We start from the raw sequence: 22,859 nt of genomic DNA on the forward strand, positions 1-22,859 counted from the left end.
ATCCAGGTAAAACATTAGGTGGTACACCCAGTCCAAGAAATAAGTGTTATAAATAGATAAATTATTTAGCATAGGAATCAAAGAGTGTATTTGCATGCTCAATCTTACACTGGTTATGCTTAATAACCTTACGTTGTGTAAGGTCATTGTGGCAGGGCGGAGGGCGGGGCCGGGTCGTGATTCTACACAACCGGTCCCTTATCAGGCTAATTAAGCCTCCGAGAGGTGTAAAGGCCGACTGCGGAGGATTGTGCAGGAGAGAGAGATCGTTTACGGACTTGTCATCTTCGCTCTTACACACAATCACACACATACGTAAGTGCGCACTCACAACCGTGTTACTCCCTTGCCGAAAAGTAGCAATGAAGGCTTGAGCTGAATCAAAGCAAAATACACATGATCAATACAACATTTTCTATATTATCTGAAATATCTGTGGGAAAAACCCTGTTTTCTGGATCGCGGAAATCATAAGAGCCTATATGTCTGTTTACAACTAAACGCTTTGAATGATTTATATTACACGAGGCATTGAGCGTGTCTACGTGATAACTGTTTAAAATTGACTTGTAAAATACTATTCTAGAAGCTTGTTCACACTGGCACGTGTGTTCACGTTGTTTTTATTGCTAAACAGCGCAAGTTCTCACATGAACATGTGAGCCACTGTGAACGAGCTTCTCTCATATTGCAAAAGACCGTTCAGTGGACGTCAATTTTTACTTACATTTCAGAATATAATGAGAGGAAAGCTACTCATATGGTGATATCAGTAAGAAGCAACACTACCAAACAGTTATGTGCTGATCAACAGTGGCAGGCACACAATCATACATAAACAAACAAACATACAGATAGAAAGAATCAGGCAGTTGTGCAGGTTCACTCACCCCTCCCCCTGCCTCCCAGCCTTTAGGGTGACCATACAGGTGCGCAGTGGATACTGTTGAAACTGATACCTGAGAGAATCCGGGGGAAGAGGCGTGACCCGGCGGTGTGCCCACTAGGTTAGTGTGTCCCTTACTAATGTCATATGGGCCAGGGGTTCTCTGAACCTGAGAAAATGGAAAGAAAACTTGGTCAACAAAGAAGAGTCAGTCAAAGCAGCCATTACTGTTTTAAATGATAACATGAAACTTTCTCAATCCCTTTTGCATTCATATGATGGATTTCCTACTGAAACTGAATATTCAAATACATTGAAAAACAATGTAGGGAAGGACATGATTTTATTCATCAGTAATTGATTGGATGGTGACAACTGGGTGTTCCATGCCAGAACAGAGCAAAACCTGAATGCGTGATTGCAGTTCATTATGGAGGACTTTTTTAGGAAGACAAACATTTCCTCTCTTTAGAATAACATGCACCGATGAATGTGTATTAACCTTTTCATGAGTAGGGTCTAAATTCCTCTGCAATGCCCCCTGGAGTGAGTTATCTTTTCACGTGACACTGCACAGCCGGTAGAGGCAGACTGTATATGAGTACAGCAATACTGCTTTACAAAACTAATGATTTAAATCTTTCAACACTGAAAACTGTAACTACACTGAAATAAGAATCCACACAGGACTTTAAAAGCTATGAAATAGCAAAAGTAGGCATTAATAAAACATGATCTTGCTTTGGTTTATATTTCAGAATTATATATAATGTCCTTGTGGGACATTTTCACTGTAATAATTTCTAGAAATGTTTCCAAACCTCTCTTATTGACAAATTAATCCAGATCTGACAAGAGCCCTTAAAGGGATAGTTCACCCAAAAATTAAAGTTCTCATTATGGATGTGTATGTCTTTCTTTCATCTGCTGAACTCAATTGAAGATTTTTAGAAGAATTTCTCAGCTCTTTTGGTCCATACAATGCAAGTGAATGGGTGGCAACATTTTAAAGCTAAATCAAAATCAAATAAGTCAGCATAAAAGTAATCCATAAGACTCCATTGGTTAAATCAATACCTTCAGAAGTGATGTGATAACTGTGGATGAGAAACACTTCTTGTGTTTTGGGTGTTTTGCATTCTTTTCTGCACATCGTCCCCTGCTGTCTAGCAAAAAATTACAAATATTAATCTGTTTCTCACCCACAGATATCATATCACTTCTAAAGATAAGGATTTAACCACTGGAGTCTTATGGATTACTTTTATACTACCTTTATGTGCTTTTTGGGGCATCAAAATGTTGGCCTACAGAGCTAAAATATTTATAAGGAATAAGGAATATATAAGGAACTTTTAACTGGAACGCCCCATCAAGTCGGAGTTCTGAATCGGAAACTTGGAGGAACTGCAAAAACCCTGATTTCAGAATCCAAAATGGCTGCTTAGCGCATCAACAGTAAGTGAAACAGTAGTAATATATTGTTTATTAGCACTTATGTTTGTCTGTGTCACAATAAACTCAGTGATGCTCACAGTACTATCCAACCTCTATCTGTGGACATGATACTTCGGAATTATCTGTGCAAAATACCACTTTTTTATGTGTTTTTATCGACTGGTATTGCTAACAATGGCTACTTCCTCTACCCCGTCCATCTTGGATTTCCGACTTGCGTACTGGAATGCTGTCAACTCGGATGTGACGTCATTCCCAGCTCTGACTTCCGAGGTAAATGGAACACACCATAAGTCTAGTCTAAAGACTCATCTATTAACCAGGCATACCTCTAATTTATCCATCAATTCACAAATAGGCTGTTATAGTTAAGTCTGACAGAACCAGAAACATTTATCATGTTCATATCTATAACTCTGCAAAAAATTGTTTGGCATCTACGCTAATATTATTCTATTTGCTTCCCTGATACGATTCATATCACGAGGTTACCAAAGCTGGCCAGATCCAGCTCCATTCCTAATTGGTGTCGGACTCCACTATTGCTTGTCTCTGAGTTAGGCATATGACAATATATATCCTGCAAAACATATGGATGGGAATGGGACGACTCCCAAACAGGTCAAGAAAATTAAGAGGAGCTTGTTATTAAAACATATGTGACATGGTGTACAGAGCAGGAACATAATCGTCAAAATCTTTTGCACTACGACAATCACTCGTAATACAATCTGTTTCACCACCTCAAAATGATGCACACAATATAATATTATGAAAGCCAAAAGATGAACTCCGCACTGATTTTGTCATTTCATTTTTTATTTTTCAAGAAGTGATATTTATTTGATGTATTTTTTTCAAGAAGGGTTTATTTTCATTAGATTTTTATTTATACTTATGTTTTATTTTATTTGTTGCATTGCTTTGTGAAGATTTTTTTTTTTTTGCAAAGATTAATAATCAGAAATAATCAAAGAAATAATAATAATAATATTGGTCAACAACTGAAATAAACTGAAATGTGGCATATTGTTATATTCAGCATTTTGGTAAGGTTGATTTTTATTTATTTATTTACTTTGATATTGTTGTTCCAAATAAAGAGGAAGTAGTTTTTTATAATGAGATAAATAGTTTTCATTTATCACTTAACATAAATAGTAAACATAAAAAAAAAGCTAAATCAATATTCGGTGTGACCACCTTTGCCTTTAAAACAGCACCAATTCACCTAGGTACACCTGGCAGATAGGATGTTCAAAGCTTCTTGGAGAATTCACCACAGTTCTTCTGTGGGGGGCTTTGTGGGGGCCAAGACATCTTTTCTTCTATTCTAATCTTTTCTATTTGCAAAATTAACGTTTGGGAGTCTAACATTTATATTTCCTATTGACACAATAAAGCTAAAGATATAAATAACCATCTTAAGACAAATGCTTTTGTGAAAAATCTTATGTGCCTAAGACTTTTGCACAATGATGTATATAAACCAATTTGTATTGATTTTCCAGAAAACCTTTACTATATCGTGATATATATTGTTATCGTGATATAAAATTACTTGCATCGTGATATAAGATTGTGGTCATATTGCCCACCCCTACTCTGAGTGATTACAACTAAATGCAGTCGGTGCCAACAAGACATCACTACAGTCTATTACGATGGACTTCAGAGGATTAATTGATGCCATATTAGGATAGACTTCACCAAAATTACCTGCTGTTTGAACTGCGATGCACCTAACTGATCTCTGCCTGCATCACCTTCGTCTAATGATGGCCTACACTCCTAAAATGGAATGCACAGACCATCAATTAATTGCCAACAAAAGCATTCATGTGAACTTCTGAAGTTAATCCAGGATGAACTTCAAAGACATTACTCATTAATCTTACAGTTCATACAACATTTTTGTTTAAAAACTGGCCCTTAACACTTACTTAGTTTACAAATTTTAAACCATTATTTGCACTGCACATAAATAACTAATATTGGCATTATATTCATGCTGTTTAGCCAGAGGGGAACTGGACCCCATAGTGAGTCTGGTTTCTCCAAAGGTTATTTTTCTCCATTAACCAACATCTTATGGAGTTGTGTGTTCCTTGCCAAAGTCGCCTTTGAGGAGGAAAGGCTTCCGTAACCATGTTGCCAGGGCCTGAAGGCAATGCTGTGATTGTGACCCTTGCATATTTGTCCTGCACTGGACACAGCTGCTTCTGAATGAGCCAGCGTTGGAATGGTCTAAGCCATAGCAATACCAGTGGCACCACTGCTGCTGCCGCTGTCAGCTTCCATAAGAGCTTCATTTAAGTAATGTGACGTTGAGAGTGGCCCACCCGAAGATACTTCACCACTGTCAGAATTGAATGTACCCTCTCTGGTGTGGAGGAGGCAAGCATCATAGGAGAGTTGATTATCAAACTTATAAAATGGGTCGACTGAGTTGGGACAAGCCTACATTTGTCCCAATTCACTGTGAACCCCAAAGACTAAATATGTTCCAGCAACTGGTGAGTTTTGCTGTGGTGATGCTGCACAGACAAGCCAATCCTCCAGGTATGGCAACACTCTTATGCTGTTCCTTTGTAGTGGTTCCAGTGCAGCCTGAAAACACTTTGAAAACACCCTTGGTGCCAGATAGAGGCCAAACGGGAGAACTCTTAACTTAATTATTTGACCAATAAATGAAAACCGAAGGAACAATTGGAATATAAAATTAGGAATCTCTTAAATCTATTGTCACAAACCAATCTTGAGGCATAACAGCCTGTACAACATCTGCCGTGCACAACATTCAGAATGGCAGGAACTTTAGAAAACAATTTAAATTCCTTAAATCCAAGATCGGCAAAAACCCGCCATCTTTCTTTGTGACCAGAAAAGTGGAAAAGTATCCCCCAGAATGAACGTATATACGATAGCCTCTTAAGAGGGTAGTCAGCAGCCAAAGGTTTGTTGTTATTGATCCCCAATGAGTCAGTTGCCTATCCGTAAAATACCCCACAGTCGAACTTACCACATAAGCACTCCTGTCTGCGCATGTCTGCAGAGATGGGGGAACGACGATGGGGGCCTTGGTTTCACGTGAGACTGATGCCCCCGTCGTAAGGTGCCACCATGTCTGGCAAGAGGAGGTGGAGGTTGGGGGCTCTGACGGCAAAACTGATGAGGCGGCTTAAACGTAGGGTGTTGCATCAACACACTGATAGCGAACAACAGGGGTTGCTGTAGGTGCCTTGGGGGTCTGAAGCTGTCCCTACATGACGGGAACGAGTCTCTGAGACCGAAACATGCCGATCCAGAGCTTTCTGTGCTACTGGTTCGAAGATTCGACCAGGTACTAGCGGCAACCATCTCAAGTTGTTCCGGCAGACCTCTGGCAAAGAGGATTAGGCCAACCTGGTACTTTGCTTGCACTAGAGTGCCCAAAGCTGTGCCGCAATGGTTGGCAATGACACCCATTGCCTGCAACGCAAGTTCAGCTAGACCCATCACTATAGGGTCAGATGATGTTGCAGTCAGGGAGGAATGCAACACAACAAGCATGTGAGCCAAAAACACGACCAAGACATACTGTAGCATTGTATGCCTGTTACAGCAGTTCATCTGTGCGTCTAAACTCGACGTTAGGGCAGCACATGTTCTCACCTAGTGCCTCTGCAGGAGGCCAGTTGATTGGGATGCATGGCCTTTGATGACCTCTGTAATGCAGATACCAATAAAGATGTAAAATCACGGAACTGAGGCATCATAAAAGAGGCTCTTTGTGCACGAAGCAGAACAAAATTATCAGAGCCCACTGCTTGTTGTGTTGGGTCCTGATTAATGAGCGTCGCTTTCAATGTTTCCTCCAACGACATTACTACTGAAGATGACCCACCTGATTTTTCAGACCCATTATTATTGTCAGAATGGTGTGACTGGGCCACAGGCAGACTTTCACCAATCACTGAAGTTGCAATCGTATAAGCGGCAAAAAGCGAGTCAGAGGCAGCCACTGACATGGCAAGCGCAAGAGTTTTCCACTAGTGCTTTCAGTGATGCCTCTGGTGGTCTGGAATGAAAGGAAATAGAACTCCTCAGTGAATACTGGTTACAGTGAGTTATATAAAAGCAGTGTCATAGTCAGTTCTGCTGCCGTCCTTATAAATTGTAAATGCGGGCCAGAACCTGATAACAAGATTGACCTGGTGGTTGCACTGGGAGAGACTGCAGCCTGTGTAACTCCATAACTCAAAGAAAATTAGATCTGCTGCACTGTCTTCACCCATGCAGATCAAAGGAATGGAGGAGGCTTTAAATAGAGAGCAACCAATTTTCCCTTGTGTGAGGACTAAATTGCTGCCATCTGCAAACCAGACCTGCTTGCCAGGAAAGAGCTCACACAAATACCTCTACCTTGGTCATGCACCAAGGGTCTGTTGCCAAACCTAGTGAGCTGCCTCTCTTTACAATGTATACATGGGCAGCTGCCTCCTAGGACAGATTATTTATTTATTTGAAAATAAATGTGGATGTGGCCTTAAGTCAAGAGGAAAAAGGCATTCCATGTAGTATGGCTAAATCAATGTATTTTCAACTAAAAAAGTATTATTGTGAATGTGACCTGATTTGGAACGCTCTACATTAGGCAGCAACTCTGCACACAAATACTACTCTGCATGGAACTTATTCACCTTTATCTTCAAAAAAGTTTGATGTTAGCATGTTGCTAAGCTAACGATCAGCTTGTCAGGCACGAAGTGGGGCACCTTTCTGTAAGGGCATAATAAGCACAAATACATGAGGAAATTGTCATTTTTATTATGTTTAACATCTTTTATCAATACTGTTCAGCACTGAATGAAATAAGTATATTTTTAAGCAACGAGCGGATAGAGCGAAAGACCTCTCAGGTAAAAGCAGAGGTGGTGGTGTATGTTTTATGATCAAAAAATCCTGGTGTGATCAGAGGAACGTACATTCTATCAAGTCTTTCTGCTCTCCAGATCTGAAATTTGTCATGCTTCTGTGTCGACAATTCTGGCTACTGAGTGAATTTACAGCGGTCATTATCACAGCTGTGTGCACCCCCCCACAACCCGACACAGACCGGGCACTCAAGGAACTGTATGGGAGTATAAACAAGCAGGAAACCATGCACCCCGAGGCCACGTTCATTGTAACCGTGGACTTTAGCAAAGCCAACTTCAAGTCAATAGCACCAAAATACTACCATCACATCAGTTTCGACACACGAGGGGACCGGGTTTTGGACCATTGCTACTCTCCCTCTCTCCCTTCCGGGATGGCTACAAATCCCTCCCCTGCCCACCATGTGTCAAATTGGACCACTCTTCCATTCTGCTTCTGTCCGCTTACAGGCAGAAACTAAATCAGGAAGCACCCGCACTCAGAACAATGCAGTGCTGGTCAGATCAATAAGATTCTATGCTGCAAGACTTTTTTGATTACACGGACTGGGAGATGTTCCGGTCAGCCTTTGATGACAATATCAAGGTCTACGCTGATAGCATAATGTGTTTCATCAGAAATTGCATAGAAGATGTTGTACCGATCAAATCGATACGGATCGACCCTACATAGAATCCACGGGTTAATAGCGATTTTCACGCGGCACTTAATGCGTGGATCACTGCTTTTAATTCTGGGAACGTGGAGGAGCATAAACAAGCCAGTTATGCCCTCAGCACAACTATCAGAGCAGCCAAACGCCAGTACAGGGACAAGATTGAAGGACAGTTCAACACCACCGATTCTAGAAGGAATTAATATCTTCATGGACTTCAAAGGGAACAAAAACTCTGCCGTGAACACCACTGCCTCTCTCCCAGATGAGCCAAACACTTTTTATGCTAGCTTCGAGGGAAATAACACCGCCCTCGCGGAGAGAGCTCTCGCGTCCGAAGCTACACAGGTTAGTTCACTCTCCGTCACTGAAGTGGATGTAACCCGATCCTTCCAACAGGTGAATATCCGTTAAGCCACGGGCCAAGATAGCATTTCGGGCCACGTCATCAGAGCGTGCGTGAACCAACTGGCTGGCGTTCTTCCATTTGGCTGGTGACATTTTCAACCTTTTCCTCTCTTTGTCTGTAGTCCCCACATGCTTTAAAACGTCCACCACTGTGCCTGTACAAAAGCAATTCAAAATCACTTGCTTAAATATCTGGCGTCCTGTTGCTCTGACCCCCATCATCAGTAAATGTTTTGATAGGCTAATCAGAGATTACATCTGCTTTGTGCTTCCCACCTCACTGGACTCACTGCAGATTGCATACCGCAACAATCGCTCCACTGATGAAGCCATTGCATCTACACTACACACTGCTCACTCCCACCTGGAAAAAAGGTACACATATATGAAAATGCTGCTTGTAGACTACAGCTCAACATTAAACACCATAGTGCCCTCCAAGCTTGATGAGAAACTCCAGGCTCTGGCCTTAAACAGCTCGCTGTGCAGCTGGATCCTGGACTTCCTGTCAAGCAGACACCAGGTGGTTAGAATGGGAAGCAACATCTCATCACTGACCCTCAACACTGGAACCCTGCAGGGCTGTGTTCTCAGACCACTCCTGTATTCACTGTACACACATGACTGTGTGGCAACACATAGCTCCAATGCCATCAAGTTTGCTAATGATATGACGGTGGTAGGTCTAATAACTGACAATGATGGAACAGCCTACTGGGAAGAGTTGCACACTCTGACACACTGGTGTCAGAAGCACAATCTCTCCCTCAATATCAGCAAGACCAAAGAACTTGTGGTGGACTTCAGGAGAAAATAAAGAGAACACAGCCCCATCACCACCAATGGAGCACCGGTGGAGAGAGTCAGCAGCTTCAAGTTCCTCGGTGTCCACATCATTGAGGAACTCACATGGTCCGGCCACACTGAGGCCATTGTGAAGAAGGCTCACCAGCACCTGAGATGGCTTGTAATGAACCACCACATCCTCGAAAAGTTCTACACCAGCACTGTAGAGAGCATCCTGACTGGCTGCATCACTGCCTGGTATGGCAACAGCCTCAAATGCAAAGCCCTGCAAAGGGTGGAGTGTACTGCCAGACACATCATCAGAGATGAGCTTCCCTCCCTCTAGGACATATATACCAGGCGGTGTGTGAAAACATCTTGGAAGATCGTCAGAGACTCCAGATACCTGAGCCATGGGCTGCTCTCAGTGCTACCATCAGGCAGGCGGTATCAGGACCCGCACCAGCCGAATCCATGACCGCTTCTTCCCCCAAGCAATCAGACTTTTGAACTCTTGATCTCTCACGATCAATATACATCAGCACTGCACTTTATTAATCTTACATTGGACTGTCATAATTCTGTTCTCTTAACCACACACTGGCAACTGTCTATCAACCAACAGCCTGAATGGCAATACAGCAGGATATAACCTACTGTATATTTTATCTATTTTTATTGTAAACTGTGTATTCTATATTGTGTGTATTGTATACTGTACATTATATTTTATTATTTGTATATTGTGTTGTGTTTAATTATTTGTATTTTAGATATTTAAATTGTGTTGTGTATATCTGATGTTTATTTTAGATTGGGATAATTCTCATCACTGTCATGACTGCTATGTTGCTCGGAACTACACCCAAGACTTTCACCCACTGTCGCACTTGTGTATATGGTTGAGTGACAATAAAGGCATTTGATTAGATTTTTTTCGCATCTCCTCTAGGGTTGGATATAGCGTTAGAATCTATCCAAAATAAGGTATTTTAGAAGGCAGCATAATAATCTTTCCTAACTTTTGTAACAGTCTTTGTGTTCAGCCTTTTATGATGCCTTAAGGCGTTTATAATGAGGCGGCTCATTAGTATTTGGAACATAGTTCCGATTTCGAGGAGAAAGTCTTTGATTTCATGAGGACATATATAAATCATTACATCTGTGTTTTACTGAATGATAAAAGCGTAAAAAAGTAAAAGACGAGAAAAAAAGCGCTAAAAACGAGAGCACAGATTTCTTAATATTTCCAAAAATTATGTTTAGACCAGAATTCTGAGTTATTTTAGTGCAGTACCTGTAATGGAGTTTCTAGTGTGCATGCTCTTCATATTTGTGTCCCTATTGTACATGATCATGCATTCACCTTTTTTAAATTTCCAATCATACACTTATTTCCTTTGAAATCCGCACGGAACCGGCAAAACACCATCCATTCCAGCAGCCTTTAGCGTTGTCCCGTTTCAAACAGATCACCAAAAATGCATCTTAAAATTAAGATAACTAAATTAATTCACAAACTTGTGCAGTTTATTCTAGATACATAAAAAAGAAAGAGTTGCTCTCGCCTGTTTGCATGGTTTATTGGCACCATTTGCAAAGGAACAAAATGTGGGTTAGGTATAATTTTATTTAATTAATATTTTTGTCTCCTACCCAATACCTTGCACTTCTCTTTCAACAAACATGAAAGAATGGCTCGCTCCCATTTTACACATATTTGCAAGGAGAAAAAAATTAAAACAGCTGAAAATAATAAAGACAGTGGGTAGGGAGATGTGGATGATATTTTCATTTAATTTTCTAATTATATTTTTGTCTCCTGCTACCCAAATCTTGCTCTCCTTTTCAACATACATGAAAGAACAGTCCATGTCCATTTTGCCATTTGCAAAAGGAAACATTTAAGAAAAACAGATTTAAATAATAGACAGAGGGTATAGTGAGATGTGGTTGAAGATTCATTTTATTATATTCTAAATATTTTTTGTCTTCTGCTTCCTAATAACTTGCCCTCCTTTTGCGCTCTATATTTCATTGGCTGTGGCACATTGTCTGTCTTTCACTCGTCGGGACAGTGCACACACGATGACAAGACCTCTAGATATTAGGTGGTTTTGAAAACAGTCATAGCTTCTGGGACATGTCTCAGCCTGTCGCAGGAGTGTGCACACAACAAGACCTTTAGTCCTGAGATCTGAGACTTCTCGATGCAGAACGACTCAAAACATGAAAGAAGACGAGCTTGATTCGTGTATTGTCTATTAGGCAGCCTGAGAATTTCCAGGGTGATGTGCTGTGTTAAGGGAGTGGGGGAAGCAAGGTGTGAGATCAAACACACAAACGGCTCCCAGATCGAGGGGGCTCCCTTACCCCTTTTGCACTGACATGGTTCCGAGGCTGGTTCCTGGACTGTTGCGAATTCTCGAACTGTTCTGTGCGTTTCCACAGCAGAAAAGGCAGGTGATATGGCAAGAAATGCATTGACTTCAGCAACAGTCATGCTAGACATAAGCACAGTGTCATAGGATGCTAATATCGGTAAGTTATTATATTTGCCAGCATTGTTCGCTTTCCTTACACATCTTATTTTGTGCATGGGTTTGATTGTAAGATTATTTTTGGTCAGCTACTCAGTTTGGAAGATCACTGCCATCTGTTAAGTAAATGGTAAAACTGTGTTAATTCGCAATAAAGATGTAAACTATGTTATATCCTATGGCAAAATTCAAAATATAACCATCTGTGACACCAATGTTAATTACGATTCCACTGTTACAATTTAAAGTGCTTAGATAGTAAAACCACATTAAAAAGATCATACAAAAGCTTCCAATGCACAAACATTATATAGATAATAAAGACAGATAATAATAATTACAACAAAAAAAGCCAATAGAAAAGAAAAGTATATATAGAAATACACAATAAGACAAAATATATACACTGGTGGCCAAAGGTTTGGAGTAATGTACAGATTTTGCTGTTTCAGATGGAAATTGGTACTTTAATTCACCAAAGTGGCATTCAACTGATCACAAAGTATAGTCAGGCCCTTACTGATGTAAAAAACAGCACCATCACTATTTGAAAAGTCATTTTTGATCAAATCAAGACAGACACCATTTCCAGCAGCCATCACTCCAACACCTTATCCTAGAGTAATCATGATAAATGGCTAATTTGGTAATAGAAAATCACTTTATATCATTATAATCAAACACAGCTGAAAACTATTTGGTTTGTTAAATGAAGCTTAACATTGTCTTTGTGTTTGTTTTTTGAATTGCCACAGTATGCAATAGACTGGCATGTCTTAAGGTCATTATTAGGTTAAAAAAAAAAAAAAAAGGCTTTCTCTAGAAAATCATCAGTCATTCATTGTTTTGCGTAATGAAGGCTATACAATGCTTGCAATTGCCCAAAAACTGAATATTTCATACAAAGGTGTATACTACTGTCTTTAAAGACAAAGTACAACTGGCTGTAACAAGGACAGAAAGAGATGTACGTCTGGCCTTCCACAACTAAACAAGAGGATAAGTACATCTCTACTCAAACTAGAGTCTCTAGTTTGAAAATTAGACTCTTTTGGCCGCCAGTGTATATATGTACGCACACATACAAATCTGTTATATACCGTGCAAGGGAATGTAATGCAGAAGATGTAGGATATGTTAAATAAATATAAATGTATTGCATGTAATTATTGCACAATGGGGCAGCTTTAACTGTTCATGAGATCAATAGCCAGAGGGAAAAAACATTCTTGTGATTTTTCCAGCCTTTTTCCTCACTCTCGAAGTGTACAGTTCTTGAAGGGAGGGCAGGGGGCAACCAATAATCCGCTCAGCAGTCCGAACTGTCCTTTGTAGTCTTTTGATGTCCGAATTCGTAGCTGAACCAAATCAGACAGCACATTCAAGACAAAGCACACTTATTCCCTACAGTGTTGGGAGATAGTGTCTTGAAGTAAGCAATGTCTTACAGGCCTCTCCACACTGATAAAGGTTCATTAGCTGAAAACTTGTGTAACAGGGTTCGAGAAAGGAGGCGGCGGGAACCGGATCAACACTCAACAAGACTTTAATTATAATGTAACATCAAACTGCAACATAAAAACAGACGTCGACCACAAACACAGCTCCCTGTGTCTCTCTCTCTCTCTCACCCTCTCTGGCTCCTCCTCTTTTCTCTCTCCCGCTGATTGGGCGACTCAGAGCCAGGCGTGCACCCTCATGGCCCAGACATGCCCTCCTCCTTGTCACACTTCTTTTTCAGCTTCTAAGAGTAGCTTCTTTTAGCCACTTTAATTTCCTTAGTCAGCGTGTTTTTGGCCCGATTATACAAGATTTTATCCCCACTTCTATAAGCATCATCTTTGGCATGACGAAGCTGTCTGAGTTTTGCTGTAAACTATGATTTGTCATTGTTGAATGTTAAATAAGTCCTAGCAGGAATGCACATATCCTCACAGAAACTGATATATGACATTACAGTATCTGTGAGCTCATCCAGATTGGTGTCTGCAGCTTCAAAAACACTCCAATCAGTGTGTTCAAAGCAGGATTGTAGTTCCAGCTCTGCTTCTTTTTAAAGTCTTTACTACAGGTTTAGCTCATTTTAGTTTCTGCCTGTAGATTGGAAGAAGATGAACCAGACTGATCAGAGAGTACCAAAGCTGCTTTAGGGACAGAATGATATGCATCATTTAATGTTGTGTAGCAGTGGTCCAGTATATTTCTGTCTCTGGTGGGCCATGTAATGTGCTATCTGTATTTTGGCAGTTCATGTTTGAGGTTGGCTTTGTTAAAATCACAAGAATAATAATAAGTGAGTCTGGGTATTGTTACTCCATGTCTGTGATCTGATCAGCCAGCTGTAGCAGCATTGCGTTTACACACGCTTGTGGTGAGATGTACACACCAGAATAAACTAGGAAAACTCCTGTAGCAAGTAGAAAGGCTTACAGTTGATAAAGTGCGTGTGGCAGCGGGGGCGTGGTCAAGCGTCCGTCCGGCAGAGAAAGTGGTAAGGGCGCTTGCACCTGAGCTAAATTATTTCTAACACCTGTTTCTAATTACAGTGAGCACGGGGAGAGCGGCATAAAAACGGCCACAGAACCTCCAGTCAGGGGGGAGAGACACGTCAGTCTAGTGTTGGCATAGTCCAGAGAATCAAGAGAACTGGCTTATGAGAAGTTTTGTGTTATGAAAGTTGTGAGCACTACTGAGTGGCCATTAAAGAATCTTACCTGAGTGGAACTGCTTGTCTTCGTGTCCTCTTTGAACATTCTTACAATGGTGGCGAAACCAGAGATCGAAAAATTCAAAGTATGCCCCATGGAGCCCTCTCAGTTGGCCGATATCCTCCAGTCCCTTGCTGGGATACACCAGGCCCACCAACAGTCCATGCTGGAGCTGCGCCAAGACCAGGACCAGCAATTTTTTGAAGTCCTGCGGGCTCAGGCAGAGGACCGCCACGCGATCCGGAGCCTCCTTGGTCAGGCGAGAGACCCAGCCCCGAACCCCAACATCCGCACTCAGCTGCTCCCCCTCACGCTTCTGAAAATGGGGGCGGAAGATGAGGCAGAGGCCTTCGTCGACCTCTTTGAAAGAACAGTGGAGATCTGGGGCTGGCCGCGTGAACAATGGGAGGCCAGGCTTCTTCAATTGCTGTCCGGGGTAGCCCAACTCGCGGCCCAACAGTTGCCGGCAGCGAATCTCCTGGCTTACGCAGTCTTGAAGAAGGCTATAGTGCAGCGGGTGGGTAGCTGTGAAGAGCAGTATCGTCAGCTGGTCCGGTATTTAAAGCAGAGTAAAAAGGACCGCCGTTTGCCTTCTCCCAGCGGCTCCGAGACAGAAAACCATTTCCCGGCGGCTAATTATAATCCCATGGCAGGTCAACTAGGGGAAAGGAAGACACTACTCCGTCTAATAGCCCATTTTTATTGGCCGGGGATTTTATTCATGCCGCGAATGTCAGCTGGTAAACCCACCGCCCCCCCCCCCCCAAAAGCGCCATTGCGCCCCCTTCCACTGATCGAGGTCCCCTTCGAGAGGATTGGGATGGACCTCGTCTGGCCATTAGAACGGACAGCACGCGGACATCGCTTTGTATTAGTCCTGGTGGATTATGCAACGCGATATCTGGAAGCAGTGCCTCTGAGCAACATCTCAGCACGTAGTGTTGCAGGGGAACTCTTCAAAATAATCTCCGGGTGGGGATTCCGAAAGAAATCCTCTCCGATCAAGGCACGACTTTCATGTCACGTACACTCCGCGAGCTTTATGAATTGTTAGGCATTAAATTAAATTGATTTGCACTAGAGTGTACCATCTGCAGACAGATGGCCTAGTGGAGCGATTTAATAAAACCCTCAAGAATATGATTTGTAAGTTTGTGCACGAGGATGCTAGAAACTGGGACAAATGGCTCGACCCCCTGTTATTCGCAGTACGAGAGGTCCCGCAAGCCTCCACTGGCTTCTCCCCATTTGAGCTGCTGTATGGGCGGCGCCCACGCAGTGTGCTTGACATTTTACGTGAAGCCTGGGAGGAGGGGCCTTCAGATAGTAAGAACAAAATTCAATACGTCCTTGATCTCAGAGCAAAACCCCACACTTTGGGGAAACTAACACAGGAGAATTTGCTCCGAGCCCAAGAACGCCAACGCCGGCTGTATGACAGGGGTACTCAGCTAAGGGAATTTGCACCGGGAGATAAGGTACTCGTATTGCTCCCAACATCGAGCTCTAAATTACTCGCCAAGTGGCAAGGACCCTTTGAGGTCACACGATGAGTGGGGTATCTCGATTATGAGGTAAAACAAACCGATAGAGGGGGGGGCACGTCAGATATATCATCTCAACCTCCTGAAATTGTGGAGGGAGGTGGTCCCTGTGACGTTGGCTACGGTAGTTCCGGAGAAGGCGGAGCTTGGACCTGAGGTAAATAAAATCCACAATCAAAATACCCCGGTCACTTGTGGAGACCACCTCTCACCGTACCAACTCGCAGAGGTTGCCGAGGTGCAAAAGGAGTTTGCAGATGTGTTTTCCCCTCTACCGGGTCGTACGAACATCATCCAACACCACATCGAGACCGAGCAGGGAGTGGCGGTACGTAGTCGTCCCTATCACCTACCCGAACACAAAAAGAAAATAGTTCGGGAAGAATTGGATGCGATGCTTGATATGGGGGTAATAGAGGAATCCCACAGTGATTGGTCCAGCCCGGTTGTTCTTGTTCCCAAGTGTGATGGGTCTGTACGGTTCTGTGTGGATTATAGAAAAGTCAACACGGTGTCTAAATTTACCCGATGCCCCGTGTTGATGAGTTGCTCGATCGGTTAGGTACTGCTCGATTTTATTCTATGTTGGATTTGACAAAGGGTTATTGGCAGATCCCCTTGACACCAATTTCCCGCGAAAAAACAGCCTTCTCCACGCCGTTTGGATTGCACCAATTTGTGACTCTTCTGTTCGGTTTGTTTGGGGCCCCGGCTACGTTCCAGCGTCTCCTGGACCGTTTCCTCCGGCCGCATCTAGATGATATCATCACCTACAGTAATGATTGGCAGCGGCACAAACAACATCGCTGCGGCGAGCGGGGCTCACGGCAAACCCCAAGAAGTGCGCGATTGGACGTACGGAGGTTCCACTTGGATCATGGCCAGGTGCGTCCCCAAATTGACAAGACCGCGGTGATTGCGACTTGCCCAAGACCTAAGACCAAAAAGTGGGTGAGGCAGTTCCTGGGGCTGGCTGGCTATTATAGGAGGTTTTTGCCCAATTATTCGGACGTCACTAAAAAGGGGGCCCCAGACCCAGTCCAATGGTCGGAGCATTTAACGCAGGTTAAAGCCGCACCTTGTGGGGGGCCGCTTTTACATGCACCTAACTTCTCTCTCCCTTTCTTATTGCAGATGGACGCCTCAGACAGAGGGCTGGGGGCCGTACTCTCGCAGGTGGTGGAGGGGGAGGAGTGCCCGGTGCTGTACATTAGCCGTAAACACTCCTTGAGGGAAACCAAGTACAGCACCGTGGAGAAGGAGTGTCTGGCCATCAAGTGGGCGGTCCTCACAGTCTGATACTACCTGCTGGGGCGGGCCTTCACTCTCTGCTCGGATCACGCCCCACTCCAATGGATCCACCACATGAAGGATACTAACGCCAGGATCACCCGTTTTTATCTGGCCCTCCAGCCCTTTAAGTTCAAGGTGGTCGACAGACCGGGGGTGCAGATGGCTGTTGCTGACTTCTTCTCCAGAAATGGGGGAGTAGTAGGCAGGCCGGATGGCGCCCCGGCCTGAGTTGGGCGGTGGGGGTATGTGGCAACGGGGGCGTGGTCAAGCACCCGTCCGGGAGAGAAAGTTGTAAGGGCGCTTGCACCTGAGCTAAATTATGTCTAATTGGCATAAAAATGGCCACAGAACCTCCAGTTGGGGGGGAGAGACACGTCAGTCTAGTGTTGGCATGGTCCAGAGAATCAAGAGAACTATTTAGTTACCTGACTTAACGCTTATGAGAAGTTTTGTGTTATGAAAGTTGTGAACACTACTGAGTGGCCATTAAAGAATCTTACCTGAGTAGAATGGCTTGTCTTCGTGTCCTCTTTGAACCTTCTTAGAGCGCTTCCAAATTAGGACAGCACATCTTTAACATTGTTACATCTGTACACCAACTTTCATTGATGTAAAATTATGTTCCATTGCCTCTTGTTTTCCCTATTAGCTCTGAACAGCTGGAAGCCCGGCAGATGTAATGCATTTTTTGGAATGACTTCACTCAGCCAGGTTTCTGTGAAGCAAAAGTTTGAAAAGTCCTTGATTGTACTGGTGAGGAGATGTAGTTTGTCCATTTTGTTAGGAAGAGAGCGGAGATTCGCAAGATGTTTACTCAGCAGCGCTGTTCGAAAGCTGCGCTGTCGGAGATTGACTAGCATGCCTGCTCATTTCCCTTGCTTGCATCTCATAGCCTGCTTTAACAACACAGCTGCATCTCAGAATAAAAGAACCAGGAAAAGATTGTCTGGTAAGTGCTGCTGAATGTTCAGCAGTTGTCCCTGGTAAAACTGATTGGAAAAAAAAAATACTAAACACAAGACAAATAAATAAAAACACCAAAAGAATTGGAGAGCTCCACACCGAAGCGGCCATCTGCCACTCTATTTTGATCAAATAGGTCCACAAAAACAGGAGTAAAAGCTTAACATAAACACCATGTTCGTTTGTAGGCAGTTTAGATAGTCATGTAAAATTACCACATACACACTTAACCCGTTACATCACCGTTTGGTTCTCAAGTCAGTGGAAAATTGGGCAGGCTCGCGATAGGCTCTAGATTACCCGAGACTATTGTCTCTTCTTTTGGCTGCTTCCGTCAGGGGTCACCACAGCGGACCATCCATGATCCACATATTTGACTTGGCACAGGTTTTACACCAGATGCCATTCCTGACACAACCCCCAGTGGCTGGGAACTCTCTATCACACCAACAGGGCAAATTTAGAGTCTCAAATTTACTTAACCTGCATGTTTTTGGATTTGTGGGGGAAACCGGAGCACCCGGAGGAATCCCACGCAAGCACGGGGAGAACATGCAAACTCCACGAGACTTATATCTCTACAGAACAAAAATGGGCTTTCCCCAATCAGTAGGTGTTTTCAAACCGGGATGGGTGTTTTTCAACCACTTAATTTGCCTACTTCATTGAGATTCCCTACTTTTATTGGATAAATTAGAAATGCCAATTCCAGGAATTAAAAATGCCTACAGATTGGGAAACACCCATTATTGTTCCGCAGACCTATACTTTGATTCCCCCGGCCGAGAACCAGCCAAGCACAGGCTCCGGCATGAAGAACAGCTCCATTTCAGTGTGAAAGGGGTATCTGAGCCAACTCAGGAAGCAGGAAAAGTCGAAAGACCAGCTCAGTAGAAAAAGTGCCCCACACCTCCACTTCCCTCACCACTGTCCAAACATCATCAGCCTGGTTCTGTAAACCTCACGTCACTCCAACCATTCTCACTGTGTTGCTCCCTATTCAGCCATCTCTACAGCAGTATAATTGAATGCTACTTCACAAGTTCATATGTTGATCCAACATCTCAAGCATCTAACAGCATAACAAAATATAAAACCAAGTAACACATGGAAACAAATAATGCTGGAAATTTTTAATTTGCACTAGATTCATTTTCTCGGCTATTTTTGCAATGCCTTTTAACTCTTTCCCCGCCAAACACGGAATTTTCCGGGTTTTATGAAAAAACGCTTCCCCGCCAAACACGGAATTTTCCGGGTATCCGTGTTTTAGGTGGTATACGGTAAGGAAGACCATGACGCATGTTTTGAAAGAGTACGCAACTCTTTGATCAAAGAAACAGACTGCGATCGTCTCAAACGTGAAGTGGAACACCATACTAATACTAAAGCACTTGTTTGATAAAAATGCCTTTTTCTCAGCTTTTTGTCCAAAATGTTGTTTTTGACAAAACCTACCTCTGTTCAAGTGGCAATAAAAAAAGAACAAATGAAGATAAAATAAAATCGTTTTTTTTGCCTAAAAGCAGAGGCTCAGATCTTTATTTTGATATATAGCATCTTCATATATTCATGGAAGAAAATATTCTGCGGGCCATTAAAGTTTAGCGAAAATCGTCAAAAACCCTGGCGGTGGCTGGCAACTTTTTTTAAAAAACGCTGGCGGGGAAAGAGTTAAGCAACTGGTGTGAAGTTGATTTTTAGTGGATGTTTGAATTCAACTCTCTCTTAAGTTCCCTTGTAGAATAACCACAGGTGTAGTTCATCACATTAACTATGGAAACATCCCACTAATGTTTGACAAGCAGAAGCGACTATTTTTTGTATCACTTCAAACTTAAACTTGTTTATGTTAAAGATTTAGCATGAAGTGTGCTCAAGTTAGCTTCATTTAAAAAAATGCACTTTGTTTGATATTTCAATAAATATGCCATGTTTCAGAGAGAATAAATTAAATGTTAAAAGAGACCTAAGTCTCATGAGATACAGTATCTCACCAGTCTCTGTAACAGGTCTAGATTTTGTAAACAGCAAACAAAACTGTGTCCATGGGCCGCGGTCTCTGACGCTTTCTGCCTGTCAATCATTTTGCGCATTCTCAGAGTTGTTGCTGCAGCAAATTGAGGCTTAATGCCATATTCTGATTCATAATTTGTCAGTTGATGGTGCTATTTCGCTACTATTGTGTTTGACAACAGTGGGAACATGCTTTATGTTGGTTTCAACAGTATCAGTGCAGTGCTGGGAAGAGAGGGCGTGATTAAATCAATGGCTCATTCTCGAGGAAGTTAGAATGGCTAAAATCTTTAACATGTGTCAAAAATTTACACAATCTGGGTGACTGCATTTTGATATCTAACCCACTGAAATGTATTCATGGAGTTTTGTGCATGTATATGTATGGACCATCTCTAACCAGCAATGTGCAATGGCTGATTTATAGGTGAGCAGGCCTTTGCTTTTGTCTGGGACAAATCAGGATGCTATAGCATTTACACTACAAATATGATGTGGTCACATGTATTTTTAACCACCTCTAGACCTATATTTGTCAACTTGTGATAAGATCATCAAAATTGGATATTAATACCAATCAAACCAAGTATGTAAGTGTCTTTAATTCTATAGAGCATATTACAAAAAAACTTTCATATTCTTTTTAAAATGATTTCAGCAAGCAGGGCCCAGATCAAATCAATGTGAAGCTGCCTGATGACAAGTGAAGAAAGGGAGTTCTACTCACACTGTACACAGCAGCAACAGGCTGTGTGGAGAAGATTCGCTCTTCCAGGGAGAGCGGCAGTCTGGAAGTCCTAGGAGGGAAATTAAGGAAAATTCTGGAGCAAAAATGATTTAAGGCCAAACAAAGTAACAAGGTGGGAAAACACACACAGGGCATTAAGGAAATAATTTAAGCTCAATGACTTTATAATGATAATGGTGACAGCCAAGCACATGCAAATTAGGTTAACACCCATCCTACGTTTGCATTAAATTTCTTAAATGTTCTACAGCACAGACCTCCACAAATCAGTCTCTTTTCCATATTTTTCTCTAAAAATAAAGGCAAATTGTCATGGACGTCTGAGCTGCAGCTCTGTAGAAGATTGAAATGATTTTCCTAGTCTAAATAATGTTAGACTTAAAAAGTCTGGTTTCGGGGTTGCCTGACCCCAATTGGACGCAATTCTTAAGTCCAAAACATACTGTATGCAAGTACATGAACACAGATTCTTCTAGCTACAAAATCTTGATTTTGAGAGTTTTTGCATTCCAAAATGTGTCAGACTGCAATTCGTAACAACGCAACTACTGTCATGGCAGAGCAACAGTTTGAATGTAATATTGCTGAGCATGTTCACTGCCCCCATATGGGCGGCAGTGAAGGCCGTGGGCCTCGACGGACCAGACCCGGGCAGCAAAGGCTTGCTCTGGGGACGTGGAATGTCACCTCACTGGGGGGGAAGGAGCCGGAACTAGTGAGGGAGGTGGAGCGTTACCAGTTGGATCTGGTGGGGCTTACATCGACGCACAGTTTTGGCTCTGGATCCGTTCTCCTGGATAGGGGATGGACTCTATTCTTCTCTGGAGTTTCCCAGGGTGTGAGGCGACGGGCAGGTGTGGGGATACTCACGAGTCCCCGGCTGAGCGCCACTACGTTGGAGTTTACCCCGGTGGATGAGAGGGTCGCCTCCCTACGCCTCACGGGTTGTGGGGAAAACTCTGACTGTTGTCTGTGCATATGCACCGAACAGCAGTTCAGAGTATTCGGCCTTCTTGGAGACCCTGAATGGAGTCCTGAATAGGGCCCCAGTAGGGGACTCCATAGTGATGCTGGGTGACTTCAACGCACACGTGGGAAATGACAGGGACACCTGGAAAGGCGTGATTGGGAGGAACGGCCTCCTGATCTGAACTCAAGTGGATGTTTGTTACTAGATTTCTGTGCTAGTCATGGATTATCTATAACAAACACCATGTTCGAACATAAGGATGCTCATAAGTGTACGTGGTACCAGAGCACCCTAGGCCGAAGGTCGATGATCGATTTTGTAATCGTGTCGTCGGATCTGAGGCCATATGTTTTGGACACTCGGGTAAAGAGAGGGGCAGAGCTGTCAACCGATCACCATCTGGTGGTGAGTTGGGTCAGGGGTGGGGAAAGACTCTGGACAGACCTGGGAAGCCCAAGCGAGTAGTGCGGGTGAACTGGGAACGTTTGGAGGAGGTCCCTGTCCGTGAGATCTTCAACTCACACCTCCGGCGGAGTTTTTCAGGCATCCCTGCGGAGGTTGGGGACATTGAACCGGAGTGGGCAATGTTCAAAGCTTCCATTGCCGAAGCCGCGGTGGAGAGCTGCGGCCTCAAGGTTTTAGGTGCCGCAAGGGGTGGTAACCCTCGAACACCGTGGTGGACACTGGTGGTCAGGGAAGCCGTCCGACTGAAGAAAGAGGCCTTCCGGGATTTGTTGTCCCGGAGGTCTCCGGAGGCAGTTGCAAGGTACCGAAGGGCCCGAAGTGCTGCGGCCTCGGCCGTGAGGGAGGCAAAGCAGTGGGTGTGGGAAAAGTTCGGAGAAGCCATGGAGAAGGACTTTCGGTCCGCACCAAAGTGCTTCTGGAAAACCGTCCGCCACCTTAGGAGGGGAAACGGGGAACCATTCAAGCTGTATACAGCAAAGATGGGACGCTGTTGACCTCA

At 43.3% G+C, this 22,859-nt stretch overlaps 1 protein-coding gene across 5 annotated transcripts in view; it reads right to left on the bottom strand.

Moving 5' to 3' along the window:
- LOC127618663 (eukaryotic translation initiation factor 4 gamma 3-like) overlaps positions 1-22,859 on the bottom strand; it is an 85,825-nt gene that overhangs the window by 52,312 nt on the left and 10,654 nt on the right. For 2 of the 5 annotated variants that reach the window (XM_052091243.1, XM_052091242.1), the window contains exons 2-3: positions 20,905-20,998; positions 891-1,055 (exon numbers count right to left, since the gene is read on the bottom strand). In XM_052091243.1, coding sequence (XP_051947203.1) covers positions 891-1,055; positions 20,905-20,998 — 259 coding nt within the window. The remainder of the gene's footprint in view (positions 1-890; positions 1,056-20,904; positions 20,999-22,859) is intronic. The other 3 variants (XM_052091244.1, XM_052091245.1, XM_052091246.1) reach the window with 3 other exon arrangements.

This window comes from Xyrauchen texanus, chromosome 25 (genome assembly GCF_025860055.1).
Source record: "Xyrauchen texanus isolate HMW12.3.18 chromosome 25, RBS_HiC_50CHRs, whole genome shotgun sequence".
NCBI lineage: Eukaryota > Metazoa > Chordata > Actinopteri > Cypriniformes > Catostomidae > Xyrauchen > Xyrauchen texanus.